Source organism: Cololabis saira, chromosome 2 (assembly GCF_033807715.1).
Source record: "Cololabis saira isolate AMF1-May2022 chromosome 2, fColSai1.1, whole genome shotgun sequence".
NCBI classification, from domain to species: domain Eukaryota; kingdom Metazoa; phylum Chordata; class Actinopteri; order Beloniformes; family Belonidae; genus Cololabis; species Cololabis saira.
This window is the reverse complement of record NC_084588.1, coordinates 32583065-32601351: the sequence shown is the minus strand read 5'-3', so window position 1 is coordinate 32601351 and position 18287 is coordinate 32583065. Positions and strand designations below refer to the sequence as shown.

General features: G+C 37.2%; 1 protein-coding gene across 1 annotated transcript in view; it reads right to left on the bottom strand.

Annotated features, from left to right (window-relative positions):
- The window catches only part of prtga (protogenin homolog a (Gallus gallus)), a 29743-nt gene extending 12482 nt beyond the window's left edge, over nt 1-17261 (bottom strand). The window contains exons 1-8 of the mRNA XM_061734966.1: nt 17140-17261; nt 14982-15284; nt 4796-4940; nt 4507-4640; nt 3377-3673; nt 3129-3288; nt 1806-2053; nt 321-485 (exon numbers count right to left, since the gene is read on the bottom strand). Of these exons, the coding sequence (XP_061590950.1) occupies nt 321-485; nt 1806-2053; nt 3129-3288; nt 3377-3673; nt 4507-4640; nt 4796-4940; nt 14982-15284; nt 17140-17206 (1519 nt within the window). The 5' untranslated portion in view covers nt 17207-17261. The remainder of the gene's footprint in view (nt 1-320; nt 486-1805; nt 2054-3128; nt 3289-3376; nt 3674-4506; nt 4641-4795; nt 4941-14981; nt 15285-17139) is intronic.
- Nucleotides 17262-18287: the final 1026 nt, after the last annotated feature.

Sequence of the window (18287 nt, the reverse complement as noted above, 5' to 3'; positions counted from 1 at the left end):
ATCCAGAATGTATGACATTTTTGTTTTTTTAATTGCATTACAGAAAATAAAGAACTTTATCACAATATTCTAATTTAACTTCTGAGACAGTCCTGTATATAATATGAAAACGTCTAATACAGGAGTTTGAATAAACTAACTTACTTACTGTACAAACATAATAGCAGCTATTTAGCAAGTTTTTTAGTTCGTAGTTTTACTATATGTAACTTAAATCTTCTCTTCTCTTCTATCTCTTATTTCAAATTCTTGTTTCTGATGCTGTATTCGCTTTAGGAGAGATATCACAGTTTGGGATTTTAGTTGTGGGTAGTCCTCACCATCCTCATATGTATGCTGGAAGATGTGGTCAGACATACGACTGGCTCCCATGGGCATGTAGGCCACCACGTAGAAGGTGTAGTTTCTAGCCGGTTCAAGATCATCAATAATGTAGCTAGTGGTATCGTTTCCAATGACAACTTGATATTCCTCGTTGTTTAATCCTGGACAAATGAAAAGATCATAAGATGAGCTGAAAGAACCACAACATCAAATCAGAAAAATGTACGTCATTACTCCAGAGTAGACCTTTTTTTAAAAGAGAAAAAAAAATCTACAGGCCTTGGATTTTTCAGAAAACAAAAACAGGTTTGTGAATTAAGGAAGCTAAATTCAAGATATCAAAGTCCTGTCTAACTTATTCTACCTTCCTACCTTGCCTTATTTTACAATTTTACAAGCCTAATATGACTTAGTTAATTCACAATATTATTTTCAGAGTAATTTCATCACAACATTTTATAAAGCAATGCTCATCATTTGTTACCCTTTCTAAGAAGACCAATTAAGCAAAGTCAGACACAGGATCAGTGGCCACAGAGGAAAAAAAAAGAAATGCCTTGTCTGATTTCTGACTCGGTAAACACGGTACTTCGGAGTAAACAAAAATCTAATTCTAAATAGCTTGAATGCCTCAGTGAGCCTCTTTGAAAAGAGACAATGCTTGCCTTTCTGTCCAATTCACACCCTCTCGTTGGTTCACAGAATACACACTTTTTGGACACGCCATCACACACGCTAATTAGTTCGTCCCTTCAGAATAGCCTCAATTCAGTAACAAACCACTCTGTCAACAACCTCAGGTGCAGAGTGCACTGTCCTATACTCTGTCAATGTCACTGAACAAATATTCTTTCTAATGAGAACAAGGAGTTTGTTTCAGAAAATGTATGTGAAATGCAGAAAACTCCTGAAAGATACCAGTTATTCAAGGATAACACAGGGAGAATGTGTTCAGCCTCTATTTTGACCTCCTTATCCTCAATAAAACCCAGCAGGTGTTCTTTTCTCCAAGCTGAATTCTGTATATTTCCTTTCTCCAATGGAAGTCTGTAGCATTGTAATTAAGTGCAGTGCTTGACTACACAACCAGCCAATTTTCTTGAAAAGTTGCCTTGTTTGAATGTGACTCTTATTATCAATGGCAAGAGTTCCCAGGAAAGCTGAAAGGATTTAGGGCTTTTGTGCTGCTACACTGCAACCCTTGTGCTTTTTGGGAATAGTATTATCTTTACAGTTCATTTTATCAGGGGAAAAAGAAAGACTTTGGCTCTTTAAATTCCACAGGATGTTAGTCCTGATGACGACACGTGTTTGTCCAAAAGAACTGTTGTTCTCCTCAATTTACTGTACTGTTATTTTTGACTTCCAACAAAACAGCACTGCTAACACAGGACTTGTCTCAAAACAAATCTTTAACACTGAAAGTAACAAAATCAAGGTTCACAAGCATAAAATGTTTAATAATGAAAAAAAGTTCTCACCTTCAGCCTTCATGTAGTGCACAGAGTAAGCAATAACTTTATCTGAGTTATACTGTGGCCTTTCCCAAGCCAGGAGTATGGCAGAGCTTGAAACTGTGTCGGCTCGGATATACCGGGGTGCACTTGGCCGGTCCTCTGACATCACTACGATGAGTCTCGCCATGGAGAGGACTGATCCTTGTTCATTTTCGGCCTGGCACTGATAAATGGCGTCATCTTCAAGGATGATCTGGTTTATGACCAATTTGCTGGGACAAACACACAAATGCAGAGTGTACAGTCACAGGGTTTTCTCATGAGGATCTCTCTCCAGGGCATTGTCACTCTATAATTACTGTAACAAGCAGTGACAGTTGAATAAGGAGAAGGAACAAATTATTGGAAAACCAACTACAATTTAATTTGCACAGGTGTAAATTATTCAGTTTTCTTTCTACGGTAGCAGCAACAAACTGTTCAATGAACGTCTTATGGTCAACAGAGGTCAACAGAATTTGGGCTTTATTTCACCATGTCTGTGTATGAAAACCAAATCCATGTGATATGTAGGAAGACGCAGAGGTGTCAAGTAACGAAGTACAAATACTTTGTTACCTTACTTAAGTAGAAATTTTGATTATCTATACTTCACTGGAGTCATTATTTTTTTACTTTTACTTTTACTTTTACTCCTTACATTTTCACGCAATTATCTGTACTTTTTACTCCTTACATTTTAAAAACAGCCTAGTTACTCTATTTCATTTCGGCCTTAAAAAAAAACTATCCAGTTAAATTGCTCCATCCGGATAGAGTGAATTTGGTTGTGGTTGTTTCAGATGTTCTTGCCCAGGTTTGTTCTTACATCCGTTGCCCTCAGATTCCTGCAACAAAACTTGGATGTACATTCAAATAAAGGTTAGGATAAATGATAACATGCCTCTGAAGTTTGACTTTTTGCACCATTACAATACTTATAGGCAACTAGTCATCATATCTTCTGCTCTCTGAAACACATGTTAATGCTCAATAGTACACATATATGGTTCTTTAATATATTTGCATTATACTAAGATGCATTCATTTTCAATCGCTTTTGTCCTTAATGGCTTTTTTCCCCCTTACATTACTTTTACTTTTATACTTTAAGTAGTTTTGAAACCAGTACTTTTATACTTTTACTTGAGTAAAAAACTTGAGTTGATACTTCAACTTCTACAGGAGTATTTTTAAACTCTAGTATCTATACTTCTACCTGAGTAATGAATTTAAATACTTTTGACACCTCTGGGAAGACGAATCTATGCGATCCGAGGAATTCAAATTAACTTTGGAGAAGCATACCTGTGGTACATCTTGATGCGGCCATTGGATTGGACTCTTTCTCCATTTTTGAACCATGTGATCTGAGCTGCTGGAACTCCCTCCGCCTGGCACACAAAACGGGCGGTGCCAGCACGTGGACGTGTCAAGCTCTCTGGCCACTCCACAAAAGACGGTGGTCCTTTTTAAAGAAAAAGCAAGATTAGGAATTAAAAATGCTCAGAATAGAGTCAAAACATATACAGCCAAACTATTGTATATTCTTTTACCTAGCACAGTGACATTGGCTGAGGCAAGAGTGTAATTCCGTGTGCCAGGAGTGGTGGCTCTGCACATATAGACTCCTCCATGCTGGGGTTTGATGTCTGTGATAATGAGGTTGCCATTTCCCAATACTTTGGTGTTGTAAACATCAATGGACTTGCTGTCCGCTCTGCTCCAGGAGATGAGAGGTCGTGGACTACCTGTAGCCAAGCATTCAAGGATGGCATTCTGGTGCAGTGACACTGAGATGTTCTGTGGCCCAGCTATGATGCGTGGTCTCTGAGGTAGCTGGGGGCCAGGAGCTGCACAGAGAGGGGAGCACAGTTTTACTATGATGTGATGTGATATACATGTGTTGTGACTGCTGCTTTCCCTTTAGTAAATAACTGAACTTCTGTTAAAATATTGAGAGGTCTATAAACTAGGGCTGGGCGATATGGACCAAAAGTCATATCTCGATATTTTCTAGCTGAATGGCGATACTCGATATATATCGATATTTTTTCTGTGCCAATTGGGGTTTCCCCCAAAGCATTATAGCATAGCATCTCTGTTAGCTTCATTTTTTTCTGAGGCAAACCCTTAAAAAAACAGTCAGTTTTATTACAATGCCTCATGCCAAATGTTACACAGGTACCTTTATTAACAGAGATCTGCACAATATCAAAATGTATAAAACAAATGAAATAAAAATAAACTGCCTGCATATATAGAATAAAATGCTTCTTGAATAAAATAAAACAAATATCCCTTTCCTGCATAACAATTAAATTCAAATACACTGTGCAATTAATACAATGTAGACAGTAACAGGCAGACTTTTCCACTGAGGTTGACAGTTGTGCAAATAACAAAACATTTGTGCAAATCTCAAATAAAACATTCAAGTCAATTTGTCACAAAATAAGCTATATCAAAATCATTAAAAAAAAAAAAAAAAAATTTTCTTTTTAAATCGATATAAACGATATTGTCTCGTACCATATCGCGTTTGAAAATATATCGATATATATTCAAATCTCGATATATCGCCCAGCCCTACACCTAATCAAACATTTATTCTGACTAGATTTAGATCAAAATATTGAACAAACTCACTTTTTAGGCATATAAAAAATGTTGATGGCTGACGCACCTGGAGTGACGGTGAGGGTGGCTTCTGTGCTTCGGCGACGGCTAGCAATATTAGTGACAATGCAGCGGTAGTGTCCAGCATCAGCTCGCTTCACCCCATGAATCTGAAGAACACCACTGGGCAGGACTGTGATTCTGAGTGGCAGATCAAATGTTTCTAATAAGTCATATTGGCTCACAGTGGTCACAGACCAACTTCCAAGATTCAAAAGATTGTGTCTGGTAAGAATATAAATGAATGAATAATGAAATGAATACCACAAAGATAAGCTGAAAAAAACAAGGCATACCTTTCAGTGGCGAGGGGTAATGTGACTCGATTGAACTCCCAAGTGATGATGGGAGGAGGGTGCGCACTGATTTTACAGGAAAACCTGGCAACTGAGCCTTCAGTTACCACTATGGACATTGGCTGGAGTGCAAAAGAGGACATACCTGGAAGAAAAAGTAAACAAACTTATTTATTGATTGAATGATTTCTGTTTCAATTCCTAAGAGTGTTTGTGTGTGTCAAAAGGAAGCATTGTGTTGTCTCAACTATAAAACTGACGGCTTAAAACAAACAAACAAAACAAAAATCCTTATATCCAAACATAGTTCTTCATAGTTATGTATTTCAGACATCCATCCACATCAGAGGTGTCAAGTAACGAAGTACAAATACTTTGTTACCTTACTTAAGTAGAAATTTTGGTTATCTATACTTCACTGGAGTAATTATTTTTCAGACGACTTTTTACTTTTACTCCTTACATTTTCACGCAATTATCTGTACTTTTTACTCCTTACATTTTAAAAACAGCCTTGTTACTCTATTTCATTTCGGCCTTTAAAAAAAAAACTATCCAGTTAAATTGCTCCATCCGAATAGAGTGAATTTGGTTGTGGTTGTTTCAGATGTTCTTGTCCAGTTTTGTTCTTACATCCGTTCCCTCAGATTCCTGCAACTAAACTTGGATGTACATTCCAATAAAGGTTAGGATAAATGATAACATGCCTCTGAAGTTTGACTTTTTGCACCATTACAATACTTATAGGCAACTAGTCATCATATCTTCTGCTTTCTGAAAAACATGTTAATGCTCAATAGTACACATATATGGTTCTTTAATATATTTGCATTATACTAAGATACATTCATTTTCAATGGCTTTTGTCCTTAATGGCTTTTCCCCCCTTACATTACTTTTACTCTTATACTTTAAGTAGTTTTGAAACCAGTACTTTTATACTTTTACTTGTAAAAAACTTGAGTTGATACTTCAACTTCTACAGGAGTATTTTTAAACTCTAGTATCTATACTTCTACCTGAGTAATGAATGTGAATACTTTTGACACCTCTGATCCACATCAGTGAGATCTATAGTGGATGTCATGAAACGATGATGCCTATAACCTAAAGCCCAGTGCTGTGAGGTGACTGGAGTGGAACAGCAACATCATGCATGGATAAGCTTTCCCTGAAACTGAGCTGATCTCAGCCACCGGCCAACCAGGAAGCAAATTAGATGTAAAACGAATTTTAAAAGTTTTTAACAGCAAAAGTGTGAATCTTAAGAGTGAATTAAATTGTTTAAGCCATTTTGTTGACAAATAATCCCTTATACAGGACCTTCTTGAAAGCCACAAAAGTCTTTAAAAGGTCACCCAAAGCTATACCATCCCCCTCTTCTCAGGAAGCTGCAGAAGCCTGTGGTCAGTCGTTTGTTAAAAGAAATCAATTGCGCAGCTGTTTGTGACTAAGAAAAACAGACTCACAGCACTTTAACTCTTAACTGTAATAAATATACATAAATATCAAAGGCATAGAGACAAACCAGTCAACTGACTGTACAAAACTGCATCATTTCTAAAATTCCGTTAGCTAATTTTCAAATTGCAATACTGCTATCTGGCACTTTCCTTGCATTGGTATGCATAAAGAAACACACTGTTGTGCTCTCTAACTTCTGTGCAAACAATTAGAGCTTCAGAAAGCCATTGTAACAAAGAAAAAGTAAGCTGTCACAACTCAAATAGAATGAAACAGAGAAATAAGTATTAACCTCCAACACTTACTTCTTCCTATAACTTCCTATTTTGCTATAAACCTTTGAAAAAAATGGAAGGCACAGACAGGATTATTATGTGTAGGTGGTTGCCTCAGTTGATGGAGCAACTGTTTTCCAAACCAAATATGAGTAATATCTGTTGGCAAGACATTGTCCCTTAATAGGATTATGAGTGTATAATTGTAAAGACAAAGCTTTGCATACTCTATATAGTGCTTCGTAGGGCTGTGCGATTAATCGATTTTAAATCTAAATCGGATTTATTATTCAAGACGATGTTAAAAAAAGGAAAATCGGAAAATCGATTTTCCTTTTTTGCCGCTGGCTGCATTACAGACAGAGCTCGTCTAGTCATCTTTGTTTGGTCAAGAAAATTATAAATGTTGTCAGTTTACTAAACTCAAGGAGGATTTACAATATCTTTCAATTGCACTTCATTCCCAATAGGGAAATTTGTTTGCTATTTTTCTTTAAAAATAAAGATAAAATATTTGAAACAATTTATTCCATTGTCTTTTGTAGTTTTACCAAAAAAATTGAAATTGAAATCGAAAATCGGGTTTTCAGAGAAAAAAATCAGGTTTTTATTTTTGTCCAAAATCGCCCAGCCCTAGTGCTTCGTAAAACCTAAACACAGTTAAAAGGTGCTATGTAAGTGTGCAGTATTTACTTTACATGTAAGGGGGGTGTGGGGCGGGGGAATGAGAACCTCATGAAAGGTGAAACAACCATCATAAAAGTGAAAACAAGAACTGCCAACTTTGTTCTGATTTTGACACTTGTCATCCATATAATTTTCTTTTATTCCACAACATAAAGTACCATGCTGTGGTAGCTTCTGCTTTCGAGAAAAGCCAGCAGGAATCCACTACACTGCTGTAAACACACAGCAGTGTGTATGAAGGGAATGATGAATGCATGTGTGCAGGCAGTATTGCCAGGTGTTGGGGTGTTAAAGAGCAGGAGAACTCTAAACGAAAAAAAAAACAACATTCAATGAATTATGACCTTTACAAATCTAGCAGCAACAAAATCATGCTGGAACTTGTGGTGGCAATAGAAACTAAATTTGTCCAAGAAAACAGTGACAAATGAGTTCCTGAGTTAAATGTTTTAAAAATCATTATAGATTTCTGACAGCTACATTTAAAAAAATAAAAATAAAAAACAGTAAATTTAACAAGAATGATAGGATTTCAGAACTTAAAATCTTTTTCTAAAGGTGTCCTGGCCGAGACAGACTGCAGATGTTATCAGCAGCTGTTACACAACATAAAGTAAATCAGTTAATTTCACATAACCACCATGGAAACATCCTTATGATGTTTGTTGATGCTTGTGGTTTAGGACTGGATATGACAAACTTGACCACGTTATGCATCAAACTATTGGGAAATTCATGATTGCTGTTCACAATACTGATGTTTTCAAGGCTCTCTGTATGATCTCATTCTTGCTGCACAAGTGGCAAACTAAAGTCTGGATCAGATGTCTCCACCATGGTCCCATTTAATCAAATTAGTCTTGAGCTGTCACCCCTTTAGCTCCACTATGGCTGTTTGATGTGAACATAGAGGAAGGGAGAGGAATTCAAACCCCCGCTTCCACACACCCACCATGTGTTGAAGTGACATGACCGGAGGGCACGAGAGATGAGCTGCACTTATCCTATGCCTCACTACTTTGCCTTCCCATTTATGCAAGTGATTCTGGATTGACAAACAGCAGAACAACCATTGATTATTGATAAACTACTAAGACAAGGTGGAAAATCTATAAATGCTCAGGGTTGCCACATACTGGCAAGAGCAGTCCTGCTGCTTTGAGGGATGATGTTTGCTGAGGGAGGCATCTGATGTGTGGATTAAATTATCATGGCAAATAAATCGAACTCTGTGATTTATTTAGTCATGTGCATTTACTCAATTTTTTACTATTTTCATTGTGTTTTACCTAAATAAAGTAGTAAAAGTATTATCATTGTTTTTTACTTTAATTATAATTATATATAATTATATTATATGCTTTTCATTTTCTTAACTACACCAAAATATATAGCTTTGAAACATTTAGCTGAACATCTTGCTCCCAATCCTTTCTCAAACACAGAATAAATACCTCAGCCTTTTCCCCAAAAGCTTCAAGAAACAGCTCCGACCATCTGCCCTTCTCAGCAATCTCACCTCTCACCTCTGACCTCCACAAATCCTGACTAGCACTCAACTCGGGCAAAAAGCTGTTTGACCGTCCAAACCCAGTGCTGCTGCCAAGCAAACTACCTAGAAATCACTTATATTGTCCTCCAGCCGTGAGGATTTAAGGTAAGTTAAAGTTTTGCCATAACATCCCTTTCTCTAGTATCTGACATCTCCCAAACAGAAAAACACAAAACATGATATCACACCGGGGCTTGACTGTATTATGATGAATTTAAAACTTGTCTTCCTCTCCATCCTAATAGCACACATTTTACATATACAATGGCACCTTAAATTTGATGCACCAAAAATGTCCAAACTTACAAATTTAAAGCTTAAAACAGAAATAAGTCAGTTAATAAACAATCCTGATTTATTGTAGCATGTTCACCCTACGGTCCAAAGTAAACAATTGAAGTAAAGCTATATTTAACACACTTTATCTTAGAGCAGATGGACCTTCTGACTCAACACACTAAAGGTCAGTGGACAGGTCAAGCCCAAACAAAGATTCCTCTACAAATGCCAGGAATTAGTTCAGCCCTCTTTGCGGTCAATTTCTTAGTTAGATCACTACACAGCATAACACATGCTTTACCTATAGATAAGAAATTGTTTGTACAAGAGATTTTCCTTTTATTTATGCTTTACTGTTGGCCTTTAGCACAATGCCTGTTTATTTCGAGACTTCACAATTTTTTAATAGAACATCAAAAACATGTTTGGCAATCTGCTTTCACTGGTTAGGTCATTTACATTGCTATTACCTAGACACCTTAGAATAATGTAGCCTTTCTTTATGACTTGCTTCTCTGTCAAATGTCTTATAGACACAGACAAATTAAAAGTTTTTACAACATTTCTAACAACCAAACATTATGACCTTAACAGTCAAAGATGGTATCAGTAACTTAACCCAAGGGCTGATGACAAAAGCAACATATGTAAACAGTTAAGTGAATAGCTATGATGTCCCCTCCTACCATTCCTCATCCAGTCTTCCCCCAAGAGTCCCATCTTTGCTAGGAGACATTAAAATTGATTGCTTTTCCTGATCCTGCAGGCTGTATGCTGAATTGATGGCCATCAGTTCACTGAAATGTGTCATCAAAACTTTACCATTAATTGCCTTACCAAAAATAACTTGTGTATTCTTTTTTATACTCATTGCAGTGGTTTTAATTAACACCACTATTAAACTGAGTGATGAGTCCTTCTCAATACCCAGTGACCCCATTGAAAATGAATAATAAAGTTCAGGAAAGAAAAAAAAGTAGGGATGATAGGCAAGAAGAATGCAAAGGATGAAAAAGCCCACAAATCAATCACTAGGTGGTTGGCAGATGTGCTCCTGCTTCACGCAGGCTGCAGGACAGTCAAGTGACCACTGGCCTGGCTAAACAAAGAACCATTCCCATGAGCAGCGTGACCTCTCAAACCCCGAGGCAAATGATGGGGGAGCAGTGTTTAAAAAGAGCATTCATCCCCCTCCGCCAGGTTCTTATCTCTGCCACAAAGTTTTCCAATCACTCAACAGCAACTCTCCACTTGCACACACTGGCTTCATTGTCTTTAAACTCCATATAAGAGCAGAGTTCAAAAGTAAATCTGTATTGTTAAAAATAGTAATAAGTCTATATTTATCATTGTTATTTAAACAGGATTTTTTTTAGTTCATATTAATAAAAAACAAATAAATAAATAAATAAAAGTTGCGTAATTATAAAACAAATGAGAACAAATTAGCTTGAAAATGTTTTCACTGTTTCTCTGACGAATAAGGCAAAGATAAAGTTATTTGAGAAACTTGCATTATTGTCTGGAAGATTTAAGTCCTGTTCTCTGTCTTACTACCCCCCATGTACTGAACAGTTAAAAAAAAAAAAACCTTTGACCTTTAGGCCTGCTGTTCAGGGGAACCATAGTAACCTTTCTTATCCAGCAGAGGAGAAAAAACAAGATTCCAGGCTTTGAGTTGCCTGACTTAAGGGCATTTCATTCATTCCCACCAGAGTCCACAATGTGTAAGGTTTGCTTTCAACTTATTGCACCTTCTAATTGTGCCAAGCCAGAGCAAGTCAGGTGCACTGCTTAGCAACTTTCAGTAATGGTCGTGATCTGGTCTCCTGTGAGCATCCAAGGCAGATAAGAAACTTTATACATCCACTGCATCAGCCCCTTGTTATATCTTCTTTTAGCCATCATGACATGAGTGCTTTTACCTCTTAAGCCAGGAGCAACAGATACATTTCATCAGCGTTTTGAAGAAACTTCACTTTACAATTCAGGAAGAAAGTTTGATCTCTCAAATGCTTTTTTATTTAATGATTCTAGTTTTCTTCATAAGATGAGCAACAGGAAATATTTAGTCAGCAGTTTTAAATGTTTCAGAAAAGTTTCTAGAAGGCTATTTTAAATAAGGGCTTAAGTCACAGCCAGTTAAAACTTATTCTTGCATGAGCTTAAATACAATTAAAGCAGCAAGCAGCGATGAACGGGCCCTCGCACCCTTGTGCACGTTCAGGCGTGCTGCAGTGGAAGCGCTTGTATGACTTGCATGTAGATTCTTCAGGCCTGGACATTTAGCGGATGACACCAGCCACGACTTTCTATATCAAACCATTCAAAAGTTATGACAGAACATAGGAACTATCAGATATCGATCCATCAGAAGAAGGGATGGGGCTAATTCATGCCAATGAAGGTCAAGTACTCAAAACCGAGTCCGATGACACCACCCATGAGTCTTTATGTCAAACCATTCAAAGGTTATGGCAGAAAGTAGGAACTATCAAATATGGACCAATCAGATGACAGGGGGGGCGCGCTTTTTGGCTTCTATCGTCGCCACGGTAACGCTTTTGACTGAGAAAAGTAATGCGCGTCGTTGCAGGATGGAGACGCACATTTTGATGTATAACACACCTGGGTGCACGTTACGGTTCGGGCCGTATTAACTGCCGAAGGAATGGCATAAATTTTGCCAAAATTACACGATTAATTCAAAATGGCCGACTTCCTGTTCGGTTTCGGCCATGGCGCCAAGAGACTTTTCTTTAAGTTGCGACATGATACAGGTGTGTACCGATTTTCGTGCATGTACGTCAAACCGTTTTGTGGGGCTTGAGGCACAAAATTTTCTAGGGGGGCGCTGTTGAGCCATTAGGCCCCGCCCATAAATGCAAACCATTAAATATAACACTTTAACCAGGCCTGGCTTGCGTGCAAAATTTGGTGACTTTTGGGGCACGTTTAGGGGGGAAAAAAAGGCCCTCCTTTCGTCGGAAAAAAAAAAAAAGAAAGAAAGACAAAAAAAATCCTACAGATACAATAGGGCCTTCGCACTGTAAGTGCTCGGGCCCTAATAAAACAGGAATTCATGAACGTAGGCCTTGAACACTAGGACCTTGATTTGTGACAAAAAACCTTTCAAGAGGAAATAAAAAGCCCTACAAAATTCAACTCAAGGATCATCATGATGCAGTATTATTATTTTTGCAGGAAGTTGTAGGAAGCTGTATATTAATACCATTATCCTTAGATAGCTGAACTAATTTTTCTAAAATGCAAGACGCACTTTTACAATAAACATCTTGGCAAAGTAGTACTTATGACATTCCCTAAAGCATGATCAATTGGTTCCTGTTAATTATTTCTCACTTCTGTTAATTACACACTAAAGATACATTGAAATATAATACTAATATCACATTCAGAAAAATGTTCAGTTCCTTTGTCAGTCAGCATGATGGGTAGCATGCATACTGTACAGCAGGAAGATTCCTGGTTCGATTCCCAGCAGAACTTTTTCTTTATCAAATGTGTATGTTCTGCCTGTGCATTACCGTGTCTGCTACTGTAAATGCAATGTAATGTGTATAGAAATGATTTAAATCTAGGGATGATCCTAATACATCCCAAGGCTTAGTTGTATCACGTAATGCATTTATGTTGTTTATGATGGCAGTGGTGGGCTGAGGTCAGAATATCTATCCTCTGTCAGTTTCAACCGTTGGTAGAATTTTGGTGTTTTGTCTACAGACATGACCCCAGATTTCACTTTTTACCACATCAATAACACCAGTGAAGAACAAGACTGAATGGTCTGAGGCTTTGTCAATCAATATACTGTAGGTGAAACTATTTAGGCTGCAATGAAATCTATAAAACTTGACACGCTGAAATATTTCAAAATAGTAGCTCGTTGACAGAAACCACACATTGTTCTCTGTTTTCTTGCCTTATGTACTGGTGGTCACATTATCCAAGAAAATGTGAGTCAACTCAGGACACAATCTCTCCAACAAAAATCCTCATCAATCTGGAGTCTGTTGACAAAAGTCATGCGATGAAGCTCAAGTGTCACATTCCAAATCAAGGCCAAATCCCATCTCAACTTAGTGTTTTGCCACCCAATGTTTCAGGTTACCCTCCATCAACAACATGTTCATCAAATGACAGCCGGCAGTTTCAGCATATGTGTTTAAAAGGCTCCCACAGAGAGTAACTCACGCACCCATGACATAAACCATGTCATGAAAGCAAGCACGGAGGCTCCCCACATGCTGTACCATTCATCTTCCAGCTGAGGTGCGAACATATGAAAAGACCTCAGGTCACAAGAGCATGTGGATCAAAACATTCATAATAAACCAAATTTCTCCAGTTGACATACACAAAAACAAATGACCACATGTTTTCTGAGTAGGCTGAATGACAGTCACACATACAACACGCCAAGCTAAATTTTCTATCAAAATAAAAACGTTCTTATATTTCATTTTTAGAGTGAATAGCCTCACTGTGGCGACCAAGTCCAGCTGTTCGGTCTACCGATTTCTGGACAAACAACTGCCCCAAAGAATCCCTTGTCTTTGTGAGCACGAGAGGCAATAGGGACAAAACCAGTCAAAGTGAAAAGCTTTTCACTCTTTCCCCAGAGTAGTGAGGCAGAAAACAATTGTGTGCAAAGCCTCCAATCTCTCCTGACCTGGGAAGGCCTGCAATAAAGCTTGGTCATTTAAACACTCAGGGTAAAGCCACAGTACTGGGAAACAGCAATTCACATTTGTTTGTTTGTGTGTGTGTGTGTGTGTGTGTGTGTGTGTGTGTGTGTGTGTGTGTGTGTGTGTGTGTGTGTGTGTGTGTGTGTGTGTGTGTGTGTGTGTGTGTGTGTTCCCCACTTGTGACAACCCCCACTGCTACCTCTGTGTCCTTCAACTGAGCATTTCCCAGGTATGTGAAAATTTTATGAGCTTCCAGATAGACCTGCTAGCAGGTCTAAGTGCCATTTTAAAACAAACTAGTAAAGCTTACTGTCAGCCTTTATCACCTCTTTACCCCAAGCTATTAAGCTGGTAAACTACTCGATCAATTAATAAAACTACAGGGACTACTTAAGCTGTAGTTCCAACGGTATACATTAATAGTAGTGACTGTAAATACATCCATCTTTTCATAGTAAACTATTTGGTATTCTTTTGACTTTCTGGATCCTTTTAAATATGAGGAAATAATTTGAATAATTAAGGTTTCTACTCAACTTCTGTTCATCCTCTCAGCATAGGACTTCAATAATTAACACCAAGTAAGTACATGATATCAACAATACCAGTGACAACCAACAGCTCCTGTCCTCCTTTAAAAATCAAAATCAATGTAAATCAAGACATCTGGGATAGGAGATTTTGTGAAGCGGGAAATCCATTGCATGTAGGGTAGGATGATTAACACACATTCTATAAAAGTGCCACTTCAAGATGTACAGCAGATGATATACATGTAAGGTCCCACAAGACAAACTCAGTCTAAAGCATCATTACCCCCCCTTAAAATACGAGGCCAACTCACCCAGGACTGCAGGAGAAAGAATTCAAAAAGAACAATTCCTCAAGCGATCAGGGTGCAATAACATGAAAGCCCAGGCCAGTGAATAGAGGTTATCTGCTCTTTAGCATTGGAGGGCTGGTATCCTGGACAGCGACTGACCATTCAAATATCCTGCTCCTTCATTAACACACCAATAGACATTTTCCCTATCCAAGCAACATCTTTTTAAGCTCTAACTTTGAAGACTTTATTCCTCTTCCCCCTGGCACAAAAGCTACTCTAACTGCAAGACTGATCAGCAAAAAATAAAAATAAAACAAATACACATACCCAACACCAGCACTCAAGTACAGTAATCTATAATATATCCTCTGTGCAATTCCAGCATGATACTCACTTGCGATTGTAAGATGGGCTTTCTGGCTAAGGATTGTTCCAAACTTGTTCTGAGCAAGGCACTGATAGCACCCTTCATCTGATTTGTCTCCTCTTCTGCTCTCCACCTCTGAAATAAAAAGGGAGCCATTGGATAGCAGGTACACCCGTTCACTATTCACTAATTTCAATCCATTCTTGAGCCATCTGATGTCAACGGATGCCTCTCCGTGTGCCTGACAGTCCAAAATAACCGCCTCTTTACGCATGACAGTGACATCACGGGGTTCCTTGATGAAAAATAATTCACTAAAGCAAAAGACACCTGTGAAAAGAGAGACAAGGAGATTAGTCAGAAAACAACATAAAAGAAGTGAATACACTCATCAGCATGGGGCCTTCTGTCAGAGCTCAGGAGCAAGGCACACTGCCAGGAGTCCAACAAAGTATTTAAAGCACTTAAACACTGACCTCCATTCTCTTTTCTGGACTCAACTAATTACATTTATTAATGACTGTGGCGTGACAGTATATTTTTACGAGGGCATTACAAGAGGCACCAACTAAGGTGAGGTACCAGTTTAAGAAGCCTGGAAAGCTGCCAGTGTTAAGCCTACTGTCCAGTACAGTAGTCACACTAGCTCTATAAAGAACCTCTGCTGCACTTACATAAAGCTATAAAGTCATCAGCTTAAGGGGAAACAGACTATCCTGGTAGTCCCTTCACTTTACAAGGAAACCCTGTTGCTCAACACCCAGCATGAACTTAATGAATTCATGCATAAATAAATAAGGCCATTAATAAATAAAGCCTCATTATTTGTGGATATCCCCAGCACTTAAAGGATTATTTCCTAGTTACACAGCTGAGGCTTTGAACAACGTCATTACAACTATCTAGTAAATAGTAAAAGGTTAAAAAAAAGTAAAATATAACTCATTAAAGTAGGTGAAAATGGGCCATTTTTAGGTAGGGTTGCCACCCGTCCCGTAAAATACGGAATTGTCCTTTATTTGAGAAAAAAATTTGCGTCCCGTATTGAACTAATACGGGACACGATTTGTACCGTATTTTCATTAACTTTTACACCATATTCTAGTTGAATTATTGAAATAAATGAACCTTTACACCATATTCTAGTTGAATTATTGAAATAAATGAACTTTTACACCATATTCTAGTTGAATTATTGAAATAAATGAACTTTTACACCATATTCTAGTTGAATTATTGAAATAAATGAACCTTTACACCATATTCTAGTTGAATTATTGAAATAAATGAACCTTTACACCATATTCTAGTTGAATTATTGAAATAAATTAACTTTTACACCATATTCTAGTTGAATTATTGAAATAAATTAACTTTTACACCATATTCTAGTTGAATTATTGAAATAAATTAACTTTTACACCATATTCTAGTTGAATTATTGAAATAAGTTAACTTTTACACCATATTCTAGTTGAATTATTGAAATAAATTAACTTTTACACCATATTCTAGTTGAATTATTGAAATAAATTAACTTTTACACCATATTCTAGTTGAATTATTGAAATAAATTAACTTTTACACCATATTCTTCACCTGTAGGCTATATTATACATCTGGGCTGATGTGGACATACAGAGGAGGATATTTCAGTTGCTAGTATGGTTGTCTGTCTGTACAGTCATGCAAGTTCAATGCTATTAAAGCACTTTAAACTTTAAATCAAAGCATTTAGTTTTTTCATATAAAATAAACACATTTTTATTCAGTTTAGAAGTTTTGGGGCTTTTTTTTTTTTTAAATCAGGGCGTCCCTTATTTCTATTTCTGAAAGGTGGCAACCCTATTTTTAGGCCACTACGTCGGTTTCAAAGTTGACTGACAGACTTATTTGCTCCTTTAAAAAAAAAAGTTGTAGTTTTGTTATATGAAACTCATCATTTTGTTTCTCGTTGAAAATATTTAATTTCATGGAAAACGCGAGGACATCCGTAACAGACTATTTTGCCACCAGATTTGAGATAAGTGACTTAACTAGTTAATTAATGGTCGGACCACACAGGAGCCAAAACTTCAATTTAAATATCTGCTCTCTGGCTCCACAGACACACACACATGTGGGTTTAGACACAGTCACCGTCTTAACAATTTTTAAACAAAGTGAAAGCAGAAATGTTTCTTACCTGAGACTGGAAGAAAAATGAAAAAGAACAGCAAACGCTGTGGTAATTTCCTTTTAGCGGGCGCCATTTACTTTAATTGTCCCTGCATGCTTCGCTACTCTCTCATGCTTGCTTCCTCCACATGAACCCGCCGCTACTGACGAGGAGGAGAAGTGGTCAGGGATGCAGCAGCAGCCTCCTCCTCTGGATGATCAATCAATCACTTCTATGGATCAGCGGAGACACCGGGTTCTAGCGGCCCCTGCTGGCACGAAACAGATTTAGAAACAAAGTCTAATGGAAATGTATAGAAATATGCTGACATATTATGACAACTTGTTCAACCATTTTGCATGTAAAGACTTATGCGATGAACTAATGCCTAAATGTTGTGGGGGGTGAGACTATTCAACAGAGGCCCATTATAATACATTTCGATCAACATGACATAAACAACTGATAATGCAGGAAACAGCAGAAAATTGTACATTATCATTTGCATGGATGACAAATGCATTTGCAACTTGTTCAAAGAAATGAGAAACTGCTTTTTTGATGTGCACAAGTGACACAATGATGTAAAGATTAAACAAGTAGTTTTGAGAATTTCAATTCTGATCTGAGAAATGTACCAAAGCGACTGAGAAAAACTGTAAAATGTAAGAAGTAAAAAGTACAGATAATTGTGTGAAAATGTAAGGAGTAAAAGTAAAAAGTCGTCTGAAAAATAATTACTCCAGTGAAGTATAGATAACCAAAATTTCTACTTAAGTACTTGACACCTCTGATAGATAGATAGATAGATAGATAGATAGATAGATAGATAGATAGATAGATAGATAGATAGATAGATAGATAGATAGATAGATAGATAGATAGATAGATAGATAGATAGATAGATAGATAGATAGATAGATAGATAGATTAGATAGATAGATAGATAGATAGATAGATAGATAGATAGATAGATAGATAGATAGATAGATAGATAGATAGATAGATAGATAGATAGATAGATAGATAGATAGATAGATAGATAGATAGATAGATAGATAGATAGATAGATAGATAGATAGATAGATAGATAGATAGATAGATAGATAGATAGATAGATAGATAGATAGATAGATAGATAGATAGATAGATAGATAGATAGATAGATAGATAGA